General features: G+C 43.7%; 1 protein-coding gene across 5 annotated transcripts in view; it reads left to right on the top strand.

Moving 5' to 3' along the window:
- Positions 1–20,601, top strand: part of LOC117364169 (uncharacterized transmembrane protein DDB_G0289901-like) — a 374,119-nt gene that overhangs the window by 129,917 nt on the left and 223,601 nt on the right. For 4 of the 5 annotated variants that reach the window (XM_033953103.1, XM_033953102.1, XM_033953101.1 and 1 more), the window contains 3 exons: positions 6,829–6,858; positions 7,170–7,225; positions 9,156–9,350. In XM_033953103.1, the coding sequence (XP_033808994.1) occupies positions 6,829–6,858; positions 7,170–7,199 (60 nt within the window). In that variant the 3' untranslated portion in view covers positions 7,200–7,225; positions 9,156–9,350. Of the gene's footprint in view, positions 1–6,828; positions 6,859–7,169; positions 7,226–9,155; positions 9,351–20,601 lie in introns of those variants that run through there. The other variant, XM_033953100.1, reaches the window with a different exon arrangement.

Genomic DNA, 20,601 nt, shown 5'->3' with positions numbered 1-20,601 from the left:
TTGAATCAGGGGGCCCTGATCCCAGACTGACCTGACCTCTATCCAAGTATCCCTATTAGTTGCTTTGGGGTCGAAACAGATCTGTGAATCTCCATTATTACATATAGAATATTCAACCTTGTTATATATATATACAGGGGTCACTAGTTGACCCTTACACTCATAATTAGTTTGAAATCTAATAACATTTTCCGTTTTGCCCCCATTGTCCACTAGTGCCACACAAGGGGCACACCCAGGCGTGGGAGGGGTAGGGGACATGGACAATGTTGGCAAGACGTAAATCACAAGCAGTAAATATACAACAGAGTTCATATTAAATATCTTGTCAGATCTCCGGATCAGACGTGCGTGATTACTCTTCCAGAGTGTGGGGTAGCCGCGTGATTTTCAGTTGAAGGTCAGTAGGCCCTTTTTCACAAATATACTCAGCAGCGGGCTTCACACGGCTGTAGTGAATCCAAGACTCGTGGCGGGACAATTTGACAGCTGTGGGAGAAGCAAGTAAGACAGTGAAAGGCCCTGTCCAAAGGGGTTTCAGCGGTTCAAATGGGGACAACTGATTGCGTTTACCTGGGGTACAGCGGATGCAAAATAGAACAGAAGGGATCAGTTTGGGCCATGGCAGGCGGCTTTCTTCTGCCGCTTTGCCGAGGAGGGTTTTAATAGTTCTATTGATGCGTTCAACTTGGCCAGAGCTCTGGGGGTGATAGGCCGTATGTAATTTCTAGGTGATTTGCAGAGCCCGAGAGACAGCTTGTGTGACTTGTGATATGTAGGCGGGGCCATTATCGCTGCCAATCACTAGGGGCAGGCCATAGCGAGGGATGATGTCATGGAGTAAAACCTTTACTATTTCCCTACTTTTCTCTGTGCACACTGGGTAGGCCTCTGGCCACACAGTGTGGGAATCAATGAAAACCAGGAGGTAACGGAACCCATGGGAGGGGGGCAAGTGGGTAAAATCTGTAGAGAGGACTTGCATGGGATGTGAACCGATAGGCTGGTGACCAGGAACGGAGGGTCTGACAGAAGAGGGGTTGTGTCGGAGGCAAATGACACAGCGGAGCAGAACATGGGAGATGAGTTGAGAGAGATTCGGGATATAGAAATTCTGTCGGAGAAGGGTGCGGAGGGCTGGGTTACCGGCATGAGAAAAATCGTGTGTACGTTGGACAACAGTGAGGGCCAGGAGTTGTGGAACATACAGGAGGGTATAGTAATCCATCCGGATGGGAGGGTGCAATGGCCAGGTTGCTGCGTGGCCCACTTGCGCTCGGGGTCAGTGTACTGGGGGGAAAGGGAATGAAGGAAAGGTTGAGGGGAGGAAAGGGATAACAGAAGAGGGGGTGTGGGCGGACCTTGGAGGGCCGCCTGGCGAGCCGAGCGGTCAGCCAAGGCATTACCGCGGCTGATGAAATCACGGAGGCGACGGTGGGCCCGGCAGTGCATGATAGAAACTTTGGAGGGTAGCAGGATAGCATCCAAAAGGTCCAGGATGAGTTGGTGGTGTTGGATAGGGGATCCAGAGGAGGTGAGGAAGGAACGCTGGCGCCAGAGGACAGCGTGGGCGTGAACAGCTAGAAAGGCAATTTAGATAGGAAAAAAACAAAAATGCAAAAAGGGAGAGAAAAATCTCCAAAAATGGCCAATGGTATGGTTGGTTTCCCCGGGGTACCCCACAAACCAAACAGATAGACAACACAAAGATTACAGGGCATAAACAAACATAGAAAACAGAAAAGGCGTGAAACTTTTCTTCCAGCTGGCAAGGATTCAGAGCTGAACTTAGATCTGCAGAGAAATGCACAGTTATACAAAAACAAACGTCCATCATAGCACGAATCATAATTGTGTGCACACAGTGGCAAAGTAAAGTGCGATATAACACATGGCATAATAATCACATAATCATAAAAGGCATCTATTAATGGTTATTGGAACATCCGAAAGAGAAAACGTAAGAATGTGATCACTCTGGCTTGGTGCCCTGCCAATTACATTCATAAGGCAGACAGGGACGCAACTGCTAGAGTGTGCTTCAATCTTGAAAAATAAGCAAAACTTACTAGGTAAAGTAAGATACAGTGTACAATGTTAAATATAGAGGTATTCTGAAGTATGGCAATGTCAATTCAAAGGGGAAAAAAAGAAACATGTTAAATGTTAAGTGCAAGGTCATTTCAAGGTTACTGAAAGCAGAACATTGTCCTCCTTCTCTGGGTAGAAAAAGGCTCATTGTAACAGGTCCAGAACAGCTCTGTATGTATGACTGCGAAGACAAAGAAGAGACATTTTAACGTGACACCACCCCTGAGGTCACTTAGCCATGTTCCCTGCAGGCAGACCTGGAACCCTTGTCTGCCACCTGGGTCCCGCTACACTCTGAGGAGTGGGCACTGCTGCAGACTAGATGTAGCTACTTTAGTCTGCACTGTCCTTACATAATAACTACCCCCTTCCTCTGGAGTTTGAGCTACCAAGTTTATTTGAAAGGTATTTCTGTTTCCAATTGTATTTAGAATCAGATTGATAATAACACTTTATACAAACATGCATGGGAAGAAAGAATTCATAAAGAACACCAGGATAAAGACACAATACGGGAAAGCAAGGGAGACTGTTAGCACAAAAGAAGTAATCTCAATCCATCCGTTATCAATAAAACTCATTCATAAATCCAAGAAAGAATCCAATTCAAATTCTACTGCATATTATTTAAAACCCTACACGGAGACAGCCCATCATACTTGAACAATCGCCTCATCCAAGCACCTAGTACCAGACACAGAAAAACGCACTCCCCATTCATACCCCCCCCCAATCAAGGAAGTCAAAAGAACAAAACTACACGACGGCCTCCTAGCCACTCGAGCCGCAAGACTGGACAACCAGATCTCCAACCTTCTGATGACCACCCCAGACTATAGGACGTTCAGAAAGGAAATAAAAACCATACTTTTCAAGAAATTCCTGAAGCAGCAATAACATCACGACCTCTTAGCAACTCTAAAACCAACATTAGACCTACCCATTACCGCACTAATAATAACAAAAGAACCTCCACTACGACCACCTTTTAATTCTTTTACAAACCACCTCACCCACAACAACACGTTAAATGTTTATAAGATCTACAACTTACCTCTCTAGCTAATCATTGTAACTCTACTTTTTTTAATTAACCTTTTGTAATCCGCCTTGAACCGCAAGGTAATGGCGGAATAGAAATCCCTAATGTAATGTAATGTAATGTAATAAAGGGAAAAAAAAAATAAAAATAAAAAAAGTTGACCACATTACACCGCTATTGATTAAGTCCCATTGGCTACCTATTAGCCACCGAATTACTTTTAAGATATTATTCTTGGTTTTTAAAGTTCTAGCTTTCAATGAGCCTCAATTCATGTCTAGAATGATCATTCCTTATTATGCCCCTCGTTCTCTACGATCATCATCACAAGACTTATTAACTGTCCCTTCCTTAAAAATTGTGGGTACAAGAAGAAATGACATGTTTTCTGTTACAGCGCCACAAACGTGGAATGCACTGCTACTGTACATCAGAAAAGAAAAAGATCTTATCTCTTTTATAAAACTCTGAAAAACTTTGTTATTTAACTTTGTACTTGTCTTAAAATTGTTTGTCCTCTAAAATGTGTTTTTTTTTTTTTTAATTGTTCAGCGCTTAGAATGTTTGTATAGGCGATTCATCAAATAATAATAAAACTTGAAACTTGAACTTGAATTATCAAGCCCATGTTTAGCAAATATTTCAATTTTCAGAAAAATATGGATACTTAACCTCTATCATTGTTAGTCTTGTACTTTAAATCCCCCAACACTGGAATACAAAGGCAGGGATGTGCCCAACACAAACCCCACATGTCTGACAAACGGTTGCTTTTTTTTTTTTTTCTTTTTTATTACCAGCAGACACACTTTGACAACTGCGAGAACACGTAAATTATCTGGCTCAACTTTCTTTAAATTACTCACTGTCTGTAACAAATCCACTGCACGCAACATATATCTAAAATCACAGTCCTTATTCTCGTTCATCAGTGCGAACTCACATTCTTAATTCTGTCTTGATCCACATGCATTTTACCCTGTTAAGCAACTTACACTATCCTGTCTGCAACTTTCGGCAAAACAATCATGCTGGCTTGCTTTACCAACCTTTCCCAGGTTTCCAACCTAAATGCTATTTCCATCTCCCCGGGTAATTTCTCAACATCACCAATTTCTCGTTCTCTGTGTCTTGTCAGGTGTCCCCAGAGCTTTTGTTTTTTTTTTTTTTTTTTTAATTTGACAAGTATGACAAAAAGTTGATTATATTCCAAATACTAAGCCTTTGACAACAATAAAAATAAGGATGAAGAAAACAATAAAAAATCTTAGGGTCGCCATAATCGCCAGAAAAGGCAGTTGTAAAATATTTAAGCATGATCTGAAGGGGCTCGATGGTGTTCTGACCCATATTATACAATCTATATATGCACCCAACAAAAGTTCCAATTTCCAGAAACCAGAATCCTATATACCTCTCTGTGCTTCACAACGGATTAAGAAGTTACTAGACAGAAGAGATAGAGACAGGATAGAGAAGGAATCAACTTCTCACTTACCAAGACAGGTCCGGTACCGGCACAACAAAACCAGGAGCCAGAAATCTCCACCGATTCGTTCCTTCTCGAGGTGCAATCCGTTGTCTTCGACGAGAAAACCGTTCCTGGTCAACCACCAGGTTAATGCCGGCTATTACGGGTCTCGTAGGAGGCAAGGTTTGAAATCCTCCGAGGGAGACGATCGTGCCAAACAGGCTCAAGTCTGTAGATCAAGTCCCTGTTCGGCTGCGCCAAATGAAGGTACCTTTTAGGATAAGGCCCTCCTTTAGTAGTGCAGAGACTTGAGCCAGAGACTGAAGAGATTTAAAAAGGCTTTTATTAAACAAGCATATATGCTGGACTTCTGGGCAGAACTGGCTGCATAAACAGAAGACCCTGAGGATCTCGGGCACAAAAGTTATATAGTGTCCTAACCAGTTCAAACCAGTTCTAACCAGCTCTGACCAAAAGGTAACAGCAGAGAGAAAAACAAAACCATAAATCCATCCTATAATCTATACATCAATGGCTAGCTAACATCTACATTCCTTTGCCTCCTGGCTGTACCAGGCACTAAGACAGATACATAGAACAGGCCTGCATGCATACGTGATTTCTCAGAGCAGTAAAATGGAGTCACAGGTTGCTGTTTTTAGTTTTACTACCCACTGATCTAAGATGGAGTTTTTCATATACACCGTGACCCGGCTATGTCAGCTAGCTAGGGATCCTTCATTCAGAAACTCTCTTCTCTGTGTCCCTATAGTTCCTTGTCTAGTATCTCTGGTGTGTTCATATCCCCACCTCAATCCTCACCCCTCTATCTCTAGTTTCTCTGTCCAGCATCAACCCTTGTGTCCCTATGCCCTCTATGTCCAGCATCTCCCTTCTGAGTCCTTGTTCTTCCCACAAATCTAGTATTTCCTCTGTGTCCATATACCCCTTCCCCATGTTCAAAACAGTCTCTTTCTTTCCATTTTCCCACACCCCTCATGACAAGTATTGTCCCTCTGTGGTCATACTCCATCCCCATACAGCATATATAGAGCTTTGTTTCACTGCCTTATGCCTATCATGTCACCTCTGTTTCCTCTGAGTCCATCTTCTCCCCTGTATCCATCACCCACACTACCCATCTCTCCTCTCTCTTCTCCAACCCCATCCATCTAGCTTCAGATTCTTTCTCTCTTCTCTTCCTTCCAGCATCTGGCTCTTTCTGCCACTGTGGGTTAATCAATTGTCTCCCTTTCTCCCTTAGTCTGGCATATTTCTCCCTTCCCTGCAGTGGCATGCGATCAAGGCCTTCAGGAAATTTACCCCACCCCTTAAGGCCCTGTGGGCACTGCTCTGAATTTGATTGGTTGAGCAGGCAAAAGGCAGATGCTGCTCAGCCAATCAAATTCAGTTCAGTACTGTCAGGGCCTTCAGGAAGTTCTGAGAATTTCCTGCCCAAGAGCCCTCCTTTTTTCCCTTTTGGTTTCCTTTTTTGTTTGATGCAGTTTGACTGGTTGAGCAGGCTGTCCACTCAATCCCCTGAAAGCCCTCTCTGCATGCCACTGCTTCCCTGTAAACCCTCTCATGAAACAGCACTTCTCTCCCTTCCCTTCTGCCCCAACCCTCTTTACAGGCCTTCCCCATGCATTTCTCTCACTTTCCCTTCTTCTCTCCAGCCATCCCTTGCAGATCTTGCCTCCAGCACCCCTGTAGGTCTAGCACCTCTCATCCTTGCCCCTAGTCCCCCCTCCTCCACCAATTCAGCACCCCTCTCTCTTATCCCTAGCTCTCCTGCCCACAGATGGAGTACCTCCATTCCTTGACCCAACTTTTCCCGAAGGTTCAGCACCTCTCCCCCTTAACTCCAATCTCCAACCTCACCCCTGGCTTCCCTCTCTCCCTCGCATCCAGTACACATCCTCCTACAGGTCCGGCATTGTGTTGGTTGGCCTGGCACCCATAATTCACTGAAATACCATGGCGAGGTGAGGGAGGAAAAAGGACTGGGCTTTGGGTGGAATTGGGTGGGCCTGGGTCTTTCCGTAGCTATGCTCCTGGTACATGTGTGTCTGTTCTTGTCTGCATTCACTATCTGTTAGCGTATGTGTGTGTGCACAGACGTGTTCATAGGTGTTTGCACACCTCCATTGATTGATGCCTTTGCTGACAGAACAGTGACTTTGCTGTTTTTCTCTAAAATCTCTGCTCTCGTTCTTTCCTTTAGAAAAAGAATCCTAAACTCGCCAGTTCATGGGTAAGTCCAGACTTTTGTTCTTGTTCTTCTCAACTGTTGTAGATTTCAAAACCGATTCTTTTTGGAGTTACTGTATCAGCAAAACTTCCCTTTGTAGCAACTGTGACTAGCTTTGTGTGCATGTGTGTTCATGTGTGTGTATGTATGTTTATGTGTGTCTGGCGTGTGTATGTACGAGTGTTGCTGTGTGGATATCTGTGAGCATCCTTGTGCCTCTCTTGATTGATCCCTTTGAAATGACTTTGCTGCTTTTCTCTAGAATCTCGCTCTCCTTCTTCCCTTGTACCTGATTTGTTTCTTTTTTCTTGCAGAGAGTTGAACGGAAACCCAATAACCCTTAAAGAAATCCCAAGGGATATAATTGCAGGTAAATCCAACTTCCTGTTGTTAGGTATATTAGCAATTTGAGCATAGGTAAAAGACAGCAATTAACAATCATTTAGCCACCCCCTTCTCTCTGGTTTTCTATCACTTTGAGGAGCATATTGTTTCCAACATTCATCTTGGCCTCCGATTTCCTTCCTCTCTCTGGTCTATGAAATAATCTTTATTAAAATGATCCCACGTGTTGGCAGAAGGTGGCAGTGTTGCTTCCATGAACCCCAACATTATGCAGCTTTGCAGGAGACCTTAGATCAGGGGTGTCCAATGTCAGTCCTCGAGGGCCGCAATCCAGTCGGGTTTTCAGGATTTCCCCAATGAATATGCATGAGATTTATGTGCATGCACTGCTTTCAATGCATATTCATTGGGGAAATCCTGAAAATCCGACTGGACTGCGGCTCTCGAGGACCGACATTGGACACCCCTGCCTTAGATTCATAGCCATCGCATATGCATCAACCTGCTAGCTCTGGGATCAGCCCTGAAGGAAGTGTTTTCTTTGCGTCTGTGGGCACTGCAGAGGGATTGGGGAAAGGAGGTAGAGCAGTGGCTTTCAACCCAGTCCTCAGGAACATCCTGGCCAATCGGTGCACCCAAATGAATATGCATGAGAGATATTTGCATGCAATGGAGAAAGGGTGTGTTAAATATATGAGGGATCTTCATAAGGTTTCTGCGCTTTTCATTTTTTAATAACTATTTGAGATATTTATTAAATATCTCAAAAGGAAATTACATCACTCTTCCACATAATCACCCTGTTAAGAACATAAGAAGTTGCCTCCACTGGGTCAGACCAGAGGTCCATCGCGCCCAGCGGTCCACTCCCGCATTGGCCCATCAGGCCTATGACCTGTGAAGTGGTCCCTGACTATTCCTATAACCAACCTCTACTTCTATCTGTTTGTGATACATTTTTCCCAGCATCCTACTAACTTCTTAAACCATCAGAAAATATGAAAATGCAGGAACCTGTTACAAAAAGCCCACTGGTTGCCTGTTATACATAGGATAACATATAAAATTGCTCTTCTGACTTTTAAAACTATACAAACTAACGCCCCAGCATTCATAGACAGACTCTTGATTCCGTACGACCCCCCGAGAGCCCTCAGATCAACTTCACAGCACACCCTTAATGTTCCTTCTTTGAAAATAATCAGTACTCGTCGTATCTTTATATTTTCAGTGACCGCCCCAATGACCTGGAACTCTCTTCCTCTAGACTTAAGAACTGAACAAAACTTGCAAAGTTCAAAGGCTGTATAAAGTGTTTTCTTTTTAAAGATGCCTTTAACTGACAATATGATACATATTTACTTTTAACAGTGTCCAAAATTTCTCTCTTTTCCAGCAATTTTTTACCTTTCCTACTCCCTTTTGTATTTCCCTTCTGTGTACCTTTTCTTTAAATATTGTACTTCTACCCCCATTCCCATTGTTTTCTGAGGCTTAAGTATGTCAGTCAGCCCAAGAATGGCCTATTATCAGTCATGTACATCTCCTTGTTATTTTTAAATTTTTTCTGTACAACGCTTTGTACCTTTGGATAAGCGTTTAATCAAAAACTTGAATAAACTTAAACTTAAACCTTTTGAAGAACCCTCGTATCTCTTGCAATTTCATTATGGATTTCCTGAAAACTCAACTAGCCAGGTGGTCCCTGAGGACTTGGTCCATATCCACCGAGGTAGGGGACAAACCTGGCTCTTCTAGCAGCCTCCTCCCCCAGAACTAATCACCTCTAGTTTTTCGATGTTAGTAGAGCAGGAAAGAAACAGCACCTAATCAATGTGTTCTTGAAGCAACTCCCACTTCAATACTGATCACGATAATCCCTTCAGAAAGAATTTGTATTTTTCTGTCTCAGATTGCCTCTGCTCAGTATTTACATGTCTTTTTCTCTCTTCTAGAAAGTCCTGGCCTCGCTATCAGCCAAAGGAATGTGCAAAATGGCCACCATAGAATCCTCTCTGTACTCTTCTCTTCCATACAAGGGATCTTCTTCCATATCATCTAGCACTTGAAGCCTATTATCCTGTAGAGATGTCTCATGATTCAGCTGTCCCTTGTATCGCTTCCTCAATAAAGTAAAAGCATTCAAATTCCTGGTTCTACTTCCTTCATCCAGTGGCGTATCTAGCATATGTGACACCTGGGGCTCATCATTTTTTGGCATCCCCCACCATCTGTACGAAAAACATGATTTTTAGTAACAAGCCACACGTCACACATGAATACCTAGGAAAAGGCAGCATCTTACATACCGCAGTGAGCAGTACAACATCAATACACCCATTGTAAAACTAAACAAGCCAGACTAGTACAGATCAATCCTACACCGTCAATCCTAACAGAAAACCATGTCTTTCGAACACACAGAACACAGAAAACACCTTCGCCTAGTATGGAATATGTCATCCTTCCCCTTTTACAAAACTAGTGTGGATTTTAGCCACGGTGGTAACAGCTCTGATGCTCATAGAATTCTGAGCATCAGAGCTGCTACCACCACGGCTGGCGCTAAAAAACGCTCCACAGTTTTGTAAAAGGGGGGATAAAATAGAAATACATAGACAAAGGTTAAATTGAACCAGCAAGAAGCTGGACTCTGCATACAATGTAACACCACAGAAACAGTGACACATGTCTCCTAAAGCAATAAATAAACAGAAATTTTTTGTTCTACCTTTGTCTTCTCTGGTTTCTGCTTTCCTCATCTTCTTGTTACTCTCTTCCTTCCATCCACTGTCTGCCATCTCTCTGCCCCTATATGGCATCTTCTCTCCTTCTATGCCCCTTCCAGAAACTGTCTGTTTCCCCCTGCCATCTTTTCTCTAGACCCCCCCCTTTGGTCTAGCATCCATCATCTTCCCTCTGTTCTCTCATGGTCTGGCATCTTTCTCCTTTCATCTCTCTTTCCCTCCTCCCTGTGGTTATTAGCATCTCTCTCTTCTCATTTCCTCCACTCAGATCTGATATCTCTGTCTCCTTCCCCATTCTCTGGCATCTCTCTCTCCTCTCTCTCTTCCCTTTCCTTCTCTGGTCTTCCTTCTTTATTTTCTGCCTCCATCTAAATTAAATTCTTTCTTACTATGCAGTCCTCAGTTTCCCTCTTTTCACTATGTCTATCCACAGCATGCCACCCCTTTCCTTCACCCCTCCATTATCTCACTAACTCTATCTTCTTCCCCCATCCAGCATATGTCCTTTTTCTTTATCTCTCCTTCCATCCAGTATGTGTTCTCTTTCTTCATTTCCATTCAGCTTTTGCTCTCCCTTCTCCCCACTTCCATCATCTGCCTTCTTCTCTCTCCCCTTTCTCCCCACTTCCATCATTTGCCCCCTTCTCTCAATCTCTCCATCCACCACAGGCCCATCTTTCTCCCTTCCTCACCTTTCCGATTTTGGCAACAAATCTGCAACACCCCCCTCCACCTCACCCCCGCAATGACACTTAAGATCGGCAACGGGCCTCCTTCTACCCCTGGCATCAACAGAACTTCAGACCGGCAATGCGGTGCTCAGTCAAAAGCAGAAACAGGAAGCTGAGTCAGAGGGAAGCTTTTGACGTGAGCACCAGAGAATGACACAGGGGGAAAAAATCTGTCCCCGTCACTGCACCATCCCCTTCACCGCCATTCCCTTCACCGCCCCGTCAACGTCCCCGCAGCATCCATACAAGCCTCAGTACTGCAATATTTAGTTTATTCCTTCCTTATAAATCAAAGTTCTGGCTGCTGAACTGGAGAAAGAGATGTTCAGCTGTCAGGGCTTTGTTTATAAATTTTTATCAACACAACTAATATACTACTTTATCCTGAAGCAAAGAAAAAAAAAAAAGAAATAGAATTTTTTTCTACCTTTGTTGTCTGGTTTCTGCTTTCCTCATCTTCTCATTCAATTCCTTCCATCCACTGTCTCTCTTCTCTCTGCATCTTCCATTACTCTGTTACTGTGCCTCTCCCTTTCTCCCCCTTCCAAATTGGTCTGGCACCCATCTTCTTCCCTCCGCTCCCCCATAGCCTGGCATCTCTGTCTTCTTCCCTGCCAGCGTCTTCTCCCCACTCTCTCTTCCCCATTTCCCTGTAGCATCTTCTCCCCACTCTCTGTTCCTCATTTCCCTTCAGCATCTTCTCCCCACTCTCTGTTCCCCATTTCCATTCAGCATCTTCTTCCCACTCTGTCTTCCTCATGTCCTTTCAGTGTCTTTCTCCCCCATGTGCTTTCAGCATCCTTCTCCCCCCTCTGTCTTCCTCATGTCCTTTCAGTGTCCTTCTCCCCCCCTCTGTCTTCCCCATGTCCTTTCAGCATCCTTCTCCCCCCCTCTGTTTTCCCCATGTGCTTTCAGCGTCCTTCTCCCCCCTCTGTTTTACGCTGTTTTCCTCTCCACCCCACCTTTCCTCCCTTTCTCCCTCCCTGCCCCTTACCATCGTGGCATTTTCTCCCCCCCCCCCCCGGACAACAGGCCCGGTCCGACAAACCGGCCCTGTGGCCGGCAATGTCTAAACTGCCTTCTTACAGCAGCTGTAGCATTGTAGTTGCATATGGCTGCCGTAAAGGTAGACTCTGATGCAATTTCCGGTTGCCACACGCAGCTTCAATGCTCTAGCTCAGGGGTGCCCACACTTTTTGGGCTTGCGAGCTATTTTTAAAATGACCAAGTCAAAATGATCTACCAACAATAAAATAAAAAAAACAACACAAAGCACACTGTACGCTGAGAAAATGTTAATTATCATTCCTATTCTGGGTTTTTTTCAAAGAGGTCAAGGCAGATGACTCTATGCACTGTCACCTCAGTAACAACCATACAAAAATAGACAAATATACCCCCCTCCCTTTTTACTAAACCACAATAGCAGTTTTTAGCACAGGGAGCTGCGCTGAATGCCCAGGGCTGCTCTCGACGTTCATAGGCTCCCTGCGCTACAAACCGCTATTGTGGTTTAGTAAAAGGGGGGCCATAGTTCAAAATATAGACAGCAGATATAAATTCAGACACATTTTGATCACTAAATTTAAAATAAAATCATTTTTCCTACCTTGTTGTCTGGTGATTTCATGAGTCTCTGGTTGCACTTTCTTCTTCTGACTGTGCATCCAATCTTTCTTCCCTTCTTTCAGCCTGTATGCTTCCTCTCTTCCAGACCTCATTCCCTCCCCCAACTTTTTCTTCCTCTCTCCCTGCCCTTTCTTTCTCCCTGCCTCCCTTTCTTTTTTTTTTCTCTTCATGCCCCCTTTCTTTTTTTTCTGTTTCTCTTCTTTCCTTCTGTCTGTCTGCCTGCCCTCTTTCTTTCTTTCTCCCTGACCTCCTCCAAGCCACTGCCACTGCCATCGTGGAACAGGCCCCCAAACCGCCGCCATCGGATAACAGGCCCCAAAGCCTCCGCCGCCCCAAGCTCTCCCTGTGTCGGGCCGACCAGCATTCCTCTCCCCGACGTCAATTCTGCTGTCAGAGAGGAAGTTCCAGCCCAGCCAGGCAGCGATTGGCTGGCCCAAACTTCCTCTCCGACGGCATAATTGACGTCGGGGAGAGGAAGCTGATCGACCCAGTAGAATTTTCCGTACCTGGCCGGCTGTGCATCCCCCCCCCCACCATTGGTACGCCACTGCCTTCATCTCTTGAGACAAGAGTTATCACAAGTACAATTACAATATTCCACAAGTTCTGTGTGAATTACAGAGACAAAAGCTGGTCAACCTGAATAAAACATGAATTTGTGCAGACTGGTGAACCCGTTCCCCCTTTAACCCTGGTTTCTAGGGTAATAGAGAATGGGTGAGGTTCTTGTCTCAAATATGTGGCCACCCCCTGAGTCAGTGGAAGGGGCAGTGGGGTCATGTATCCTGCTTAGGAGATCCAAGAGTTTGAAATCACCCTCCCTCTCCAGGGGCAGGAAACCCAGGTGGCAAAGCATGTCGCACAGCAGACTGGGCTACCCAATGTTTATTACTTCACTGGGGAAGCAGCTGTAGATATTTACAAGAGATTTAAATGAAAGGTTATAGTAGACACTCTGTTTAGTTATGCAGATAAATAAAACCATCCTCTCAAGATGGATAGCCTGGACTGAAACATCTTGAAAGGATATTGATATAAGGGGGAATTAGAGGATCCAATGAAAATCCTCCCGATTGGTAGATTATACACTTCCATACATAAATGTGTCTGAACAGAGAGCTTGTTATTAAGGCTGAAGTAACTGAGGTACAATTTATAGATATCAGTTAAATATAAATGATTTCAATTGACCCGATCAATTTGATCCACCCTTTCATTGCGATATAATTTGTGCTGCTGTATGACAGTATCCCATTGGTTTTCTTCTTTCCACCAGATCTCAGCAATGCCTATTATATCTATCTTTTCATTTAGTGCAATATACAGTATTCTAACTGTCCCATCTTGTTTCTTAGGCTTCCGACATAAGAACTTGACAATGGTCATACAGGGTCAGACCAATGGTCAATCTAGCCCAGTATACAATCCAGGTCAGAAGTACTTGGCAGAAACCCAAATAGTAGCAACATAAGAACAACTAGCGTAAGGTTACCCTTGCAGCATGCATGCCAAATAACTGCTTTCTGGTATATTAGGCTATAAAATGAACAGCTTGCCTATGGTATGCCACTAGTTTAAATCCACCTTCACATCAGATTGATGAACTCCTGATCAGGTTATATGCTAGAATAACGTAAGATTAACATATAATAATAATAATAATAACTTTATTCTTGTATACCGCATAACCATGGAAGTTCTATGCGGTTAACAGAAGAAGAGACTGTACAATTACAGCGAAGATACAATTTCGTTAATGTTACATTAACATTTTAGACAATGCATTTTTCAATCAAGTTAAATTTACAAATTTCAATCAAGTTAAATTTACATTTTAGACGATATATTTACGGAGAAGTTAATTTTTGCAGGTAGGTAATATATTCGGAGTAGTTATGTTAGCTATGAGTTACTACAGCAGAGTTACAAATGGGAGAGTTACATACGGCGGTAAAGAGTCTGGGGAGAGTCGAGGTCAGAGGAGGAGGAGGGAGGGGAGGAGAACATTCAGAGGAATTTGTCAAAAAGGTAGGTTTTAGTTAACTTCCTGAAAGTTTGATAGGGGGGGGGGGAATTGGAGATGAGAGTGGAGAGGCATTTGCTCCATTTGCCCGCTTGGAATGCTAGGGATCGGTCGAGGAATTTTTTGTAGAGGCAGTTAACTAAATCAAAAGTTACGAATGCTTGCAGGTCAGGTAGTGACACGAATACTAAACTAGTAGGTCAACCTGGAAATTAATTAGATTACTTTATATGTCTGACTCTATACTAGCTTAACTCATTGATATTTTATTTGGAACTACCTAGATATTACAGCTAGCCCTCCAATTAGTAGCGATGGACAGGCCAGAAAAGTTCCTTCATGTCGGTTCCCATTCTTTTAAGGGAATGTTTATTTGGTTTAGGGTTCACCCCTCCCCTTTCCTTTCATCATCACAAGAGATCGTACAAAATTGAAAATTGCAGAGCCCTCTTCCAGCCAAGAGCAGACAGCCCCCCTCCCCTCAATGCTACTGGCCCAGGCAAGTAACACCATGGACGTTCATGACAGCTAACCACAGTGGTGCTAATTGTTCCTGCCACCCCCTTCCCATAACTTTAATTCACCCTAATTAGGCCCCCACCCTTAAACCTAAACATTCATTCATTGTAAGTTATTCCTTTCATAAATTTAATGGCATTTAATAATGTTTACTACTACAAAACAAATAAATAAATTAGGGATAAAATTAACACCTTTTTGCATTTTGAAAGATGCTTTCTGTTACTATTATAAAAATTACTGCTACCACCCAGAGAAAATGGCTTCTCATTTCTTATCACTATTAGTATTTTCTTTTGCTTTATTGTTGCTGACCTCTGGTGGTCAGATGGAAACTTACAGCTTCCTTTTATTGTTCATTGAAATTTGAGTACTGTATAGATTTGCTTAATTTTTTTCTTGCTGCTCACATATTTTTATAAACTGTAAGTACATATTTGAGTTTACTTTCAACCCTCTTCAAGATCAGACAGATATGGTACAATATGTATTACAGCAACAAGTTTGAGAAGTGAGGGATAAAAAAAATCTAAAGACCTCCAGAGAATGGTAAATTCGTGTAAAGAGTCTTTTATTTGCCAGGACTATTAATAAGGACTCAACATGTCTGTGTATGGGCAAAGAAATCTGAATCAGGAGTCAACATGAGCCTTATTGCAAATCATCAGTGGATATGAAACGTAACTAAAACAGCCTATAGCAAATCCACAAAATATGCAGCTAAACATAAACCAGATCCAGGAAATGTTAGCATTTTGCACTCTGACATCAGAGGGAACATAAGAACAGCCTTACTGGGTCAGACCAATGGTCCATCAAGTCCTGGATCCCATTCTCACGGTGGACAATCCAGGTCCTTAGTACCTGGCCAAAACCCAAGGAGTAGAAACGTTCCATACAGAATCCCAAGGAATAGCAAGATTCTGGAATCCCCCGAGTAGCAACATTCCGTGCTACCGATCCAGGGCAAATGGTGGTTTCCCCCTTGTTTTTCTCAATTACACACTATGGACTTTTCCTCAAGGAAACTGTTCAAACCTTTCTTAAAACCAGCTACTCTATCTACTCTTACCCCACGCTCTGGCAACACAATCCAGAGCTTTCAGGTCAGCCATGGGCTGCATGTAGGAACTGTGACCATGGCTTTGAGGAGACATATGCGGCTGGGAGGAAGGAGCCAGCCATCTGTGGGAGGGAGGAGGCACAAATTTGGGACACAGCACAGAGGGAGGGAAGAATGACAAGGGGCACGTTGGGACACAAGGGAGGAAGAGGGTTGTGTTGGGATAGGAAGGGAGGAAGAGAGGTGAGTTGACACAGGAAAGGAGAAGCAGGGTTATGTTGGGACAAAGAGGGAAGGGAAGGAGCACAAACTTCAGACAAAGGATGGAAGAAAGGAGGGAGGGAGAAAGCATGAACTTAGAACACAGAATAAAGGGAAGGAGGGGAGAATGAACTTGAGACATAGGATGGAGGGAGTGAGGGAAAGAGATGCTGAGGTGGGGAAGTGAATAGAAAGAGAGAATTGTTGGAAATGGGTGTCTGAGTGAGAGGGAAAGAGAGATGGTGCACATGGGGAAATGAAGAAAGAGGAGAATTGTTGAGCATAGGGAGGGAGAGAAATATTGGACATGGTGGTGGGAGAGGTGTGAGGTTCAGATGCATGGGGAAGAGAGAGATGAGAGGGAGAAATGGATGTGGTGATGGAGACGGAAAAGTGAGACAGGTGAAGAATGAAATAATAATCCTATATAATAAAACCCTAGAGCGCGCATGCGCTCTTGAAAAATCGTGATCCCTGGCGCCGTGCTTTCTGATCCGTGGCCGCATTCCATTTTAGAACGCGGCCAGGGATCACTCTAGCCACTCCTCTCCTCACTCACTAATCCGAAGCAAGCTCCTCACCAACTGGAAGCAAGCACCTCACCTCCCGCCCTCGCTCACCGCTGCTGCTGCCGCTGCTGCTGATCCTTCTTTTTGGGGCAGCTTGCGATCGTGGCCGGCTTTGGTTCCCTCTGACACATGGGATAGTGTCGGGAGGGAGCGTATTTCCGGGTTGGGGAGCGGCCTGTGAGGTTCGCTGGGGCCGGCCACTACGATCGCGGCCTGGAGCAGGCCAGAAGGCGCCGGGATACAGGGAGGGTAAGTAGGGGAATCAATACAGGGGACCAGAGGGAGAGGGAAAGGGGGCTGCTTTGGGGGGAGGGGTGTGCTGAGGAGACAGAAGGGGCCATGGAGAGACAGGGAGAGGGAAAGGGGGCTGCTTTGGGGGAGGGGTGTGCTGGGGAGAGACAGAAGGGGCCATGGAGAGATAGGGAGAGGGAAAGGGGCTGCTTTGGGGGGGGAGGTGTGCTGGGGACAGACAGTTTTGCACTGGGGGGAAGACTGAAAGGACCATGGAGAGACAGTTAGGGAAAGGGGGCTGCTTTTGGGGGTAGGGATGTGCTTAGGGCAAACAGCTTTGCTCTGGGGGGGGAAGACAGAAGAGGGCCATGGAGAGACAGTTAGGGAGAGGGAAAGGGGGCTGCTTTGGGGGGAGGGGTATGCTGGAGGCAGACAGCTTTGCTCAGGGGGGGGGGGGAGAAAGAAGGACACAGACAGCGGCCAAGGAGAGAGAGATAAAGAAACACAGACAGACAGACACACATATATTCTAGCACCCGTTAATGTAACGGGCTTAACGACTAGTAATAATAATAATAACTTTATTTTTGTATACCGCAATACCACAAACAGTTCAGAGCTGTTTACAATGCAAGAGACTGTACATATACAGCGAAGATACAATGCTAGGGAATGTATTATGCAGTTGAGAGCAGTTTACAATGCAGGGGACTGTACATATTCAGGTTTACACTTACTGGATTTACATGCGCTGCCTCCTTGAGATGCAAATCTATCTCATGCATATTTATTGTGGATATCCTGAAAACCTGACCTGGCTCCAGCTCTCGAGGACCGGAATTGCCTACTCCTGCTCTAGTGGAAAAATGAATTGTTCCAGATGCTGATATTTAAGAGATTGGGAGTTTTGCCAATGAGACCACATAAATGGAAGATGTTTCAGGAGTTGTGATCTACAGTTTGGGACACGCTTCCAAGAGCAAGCAGCTGCTTGTTGAATCAGTAATCCTATAATTATATTACTTGAATGTTTTAAAATGAATGAGAGCCACTGTAAGATTAAGATCTATTTTATTCAGAGCAGCAATATATTAATATGATGGGGGTGGAAGAGGAGAGATTTTGTGCAGCCCTGCTCCAAAGAAGGAAATGCACAGAGCAGAGATTAAAGTAAAAGTTGATGAATTGGGGGTGTGTGTGTGTGTGTGGGGGGGGGGGGGGGTTGTATCTGGGATGGGAGAGGAAGGATCTAGAGGTAGATAATATAAATATTGTAAAATCAAGAAACAAAGTGGGGGTATAGATCACATTACTGTGAGTACAGGATCAGATTGATAATGGAGTATCTACATTCCATGCTATCAATCCCAGGACAAGCAGCGGCTTCCTTCATGTCTGTCTCAATAGCTGGCTATGGACTTTTTCTCCAGGAACTTCTCCAAACCTTTCTTAAACCCAGCTATTCTAACTGCTGTTACTGAATAATGTCAGGTTGGTCAGAAATGATTTTCAGCAGCATTATTCAGATAATCCTATTGAAAAATCACTGACTGAACCAAGTAAAGGCCAGCTATCAGAGATAAGAGCTTCGAATATTGTTACCGGACATGTCTTCCTTTTGAGAACATATCCTTTTGAGAGTCTCCAACTCTGCCTTCCCTTTGACATAGAACAAAGACTTATTCCTGTCTATAAAGCTTACCTCAGCTCCTCACATGCACACACCTCTGAACCCCTTCTCACGTTCACACCTAGGAGAAATTTTGAATTTTGGTGATCATGGTGCTACATGATGTCATGTTCTCTCTACAATGTCCCTGTTCATTGTAGCCTAATTTACAAGTGGATTACACCGAAGTGTTCTTCAAATCAATATTTGCGTGTTCACCTGAAATCTATCAGCCATTATTAATAGGGAAAGGGAGGCGTTATTGGGGAGTAGGTCAGGCTTACCTCTGTAGAGACTGTGATTGTACCTCCTGGTTCTTGGGTAATATTGATGAATCTTTGGCTCAATAAATGCAATTTAAAACAAAATAGCGCAGTATCATATAGGAAAGTCCTTATATTAGTATATCGTTAGAAAAATGCCCTAAACATAGGCAAAAACGTATGTTTTCAACTTGATTCTAAACTGGAGAAGATCAACTCTGCTCTAAACAAATTGAGAAAGTGTCCCCCAAGCACATGGCATTAGAAGTAAGAATGATTATGAATCACCGCTGCTTTCTGAATCCTCTTGAAAAATTAAATATCAAGAGTCCCTGGTAAGAGAAGTGCAACACTTACATTGGCTGATAAGTATACAAAACATAGATATCAAATAATGTGAACAAACACACCTCCAAGCCTTGAATGGGAGGCTCAACAGTTTGACTTTCACTAGTTTGTAAAGAGGGTATGATAGGATCAATAAATCAATACCATTCAGAGCCTTAACAAACAATGAGGGACATTTTCGATAGGATGTCAATGTCCAAATTTGGATAACAACCCAAAAAACTAGAAGTATATGAATGAAAATCAACCCTACTAGATTTTTCAGTTAAAAAAATTCCAACCAACAAAAAGAAAAATCTCACCAAAATAAAATATATATACTGCATTTTAAATTAATGTGTGAGTGCTCAGTATATTATAACCACCAAGCCAGCAGCAGAATAATTATCACATCATTGCACCAGCCAACCTAACCAACCCAAAGATTAGTCAAAACTCATCAGCTTTTTAGGAAAAAGAGTTCACTTATTTCTATAGATGTCGCAGTTCTTAGTGGCTGGTTAATGTTGATACTGTAGCCGGCACCAGAGCCTTCCAACGGGACTCCTCAGTGCCCTATTGGCTACAGCTAAAATTGCACCGGCGTGTGACCCAGTGAGGAGTCACCCTGCAGGGACTGCAAATTATATTCAAAGAAAAGAAAAACCCCTCCACAAAGTTCCAGGGTTTAATTTTCACAGGTAAGTTTAATGTCAGAATGTTCAAACAAAAAGAAAACAAAATGGCCAAATCCAGATTCAATGCAGTTTGCAAAACAAAACTCCCAAAGAAAACTCTGGGTAAGTTCAGAATTTCTTCGCACAATGCAAACAATCTTCTCTGTGATTTTACTCTCTAAAGAGCTTCTTTTCAATAAAGTTTCTTCAAAGCCTGCTCCTAGCAGGTTTCAGGAAAGTTCAGTTCATTGCTATCATACTACTATATTCAAACAGTCTCATATAACAAAGTCTCCAGGTTATCATATAGCAAGGCTGGGTAAAGGGGAGCGCCTAAAGTTTGCTATCAAAAAGCACAAAAACAGCTTTTCAAAATCCCTCCTGGTTGGTTGCAAACTTCTCTCCACAAAAAGGCACTCTCAGCTTCTTAACAAACAAACAAAAAATGTGCAAAGAACAAAAACCCCACATTTCAAGCAGTCAACGTCCCAGGCTGACAAAAAAAAACCCCCAACAATCTCAGTCAAAAATAGCAACCACAAAAAAAAACCTCACACTTCTCCAGCTCAGTCTTTGCAAATGGAAGCCAAGCCTACTTCCATCTGTTCAGGGGCTGCACACAAATCCTCAGGGGCCGGCTCTCCTTGTAGTTCCATTGGTACCTCCAGGTCTGCTGCTACGAACTCTGAAGT

The sequence above is a fragment of the Geotrypetes seraphini genome, chromosome 7, assembly GCF_902459505.1.
Source record: "Geotrypetes seraphini chromosome 7, aGeoSer1.1, whole genome shotgun sequence".
NCBI classification, from domain to species: Eukaryota; Metazoa; Chordata; class Amphibia; order Gymnophiona; family Dermophiidae; genus Geotrypetes; species Geotrypetes seraphini.
This window is presented reverse-complemented; position numbering and strand designations above follow the sequence as displayed.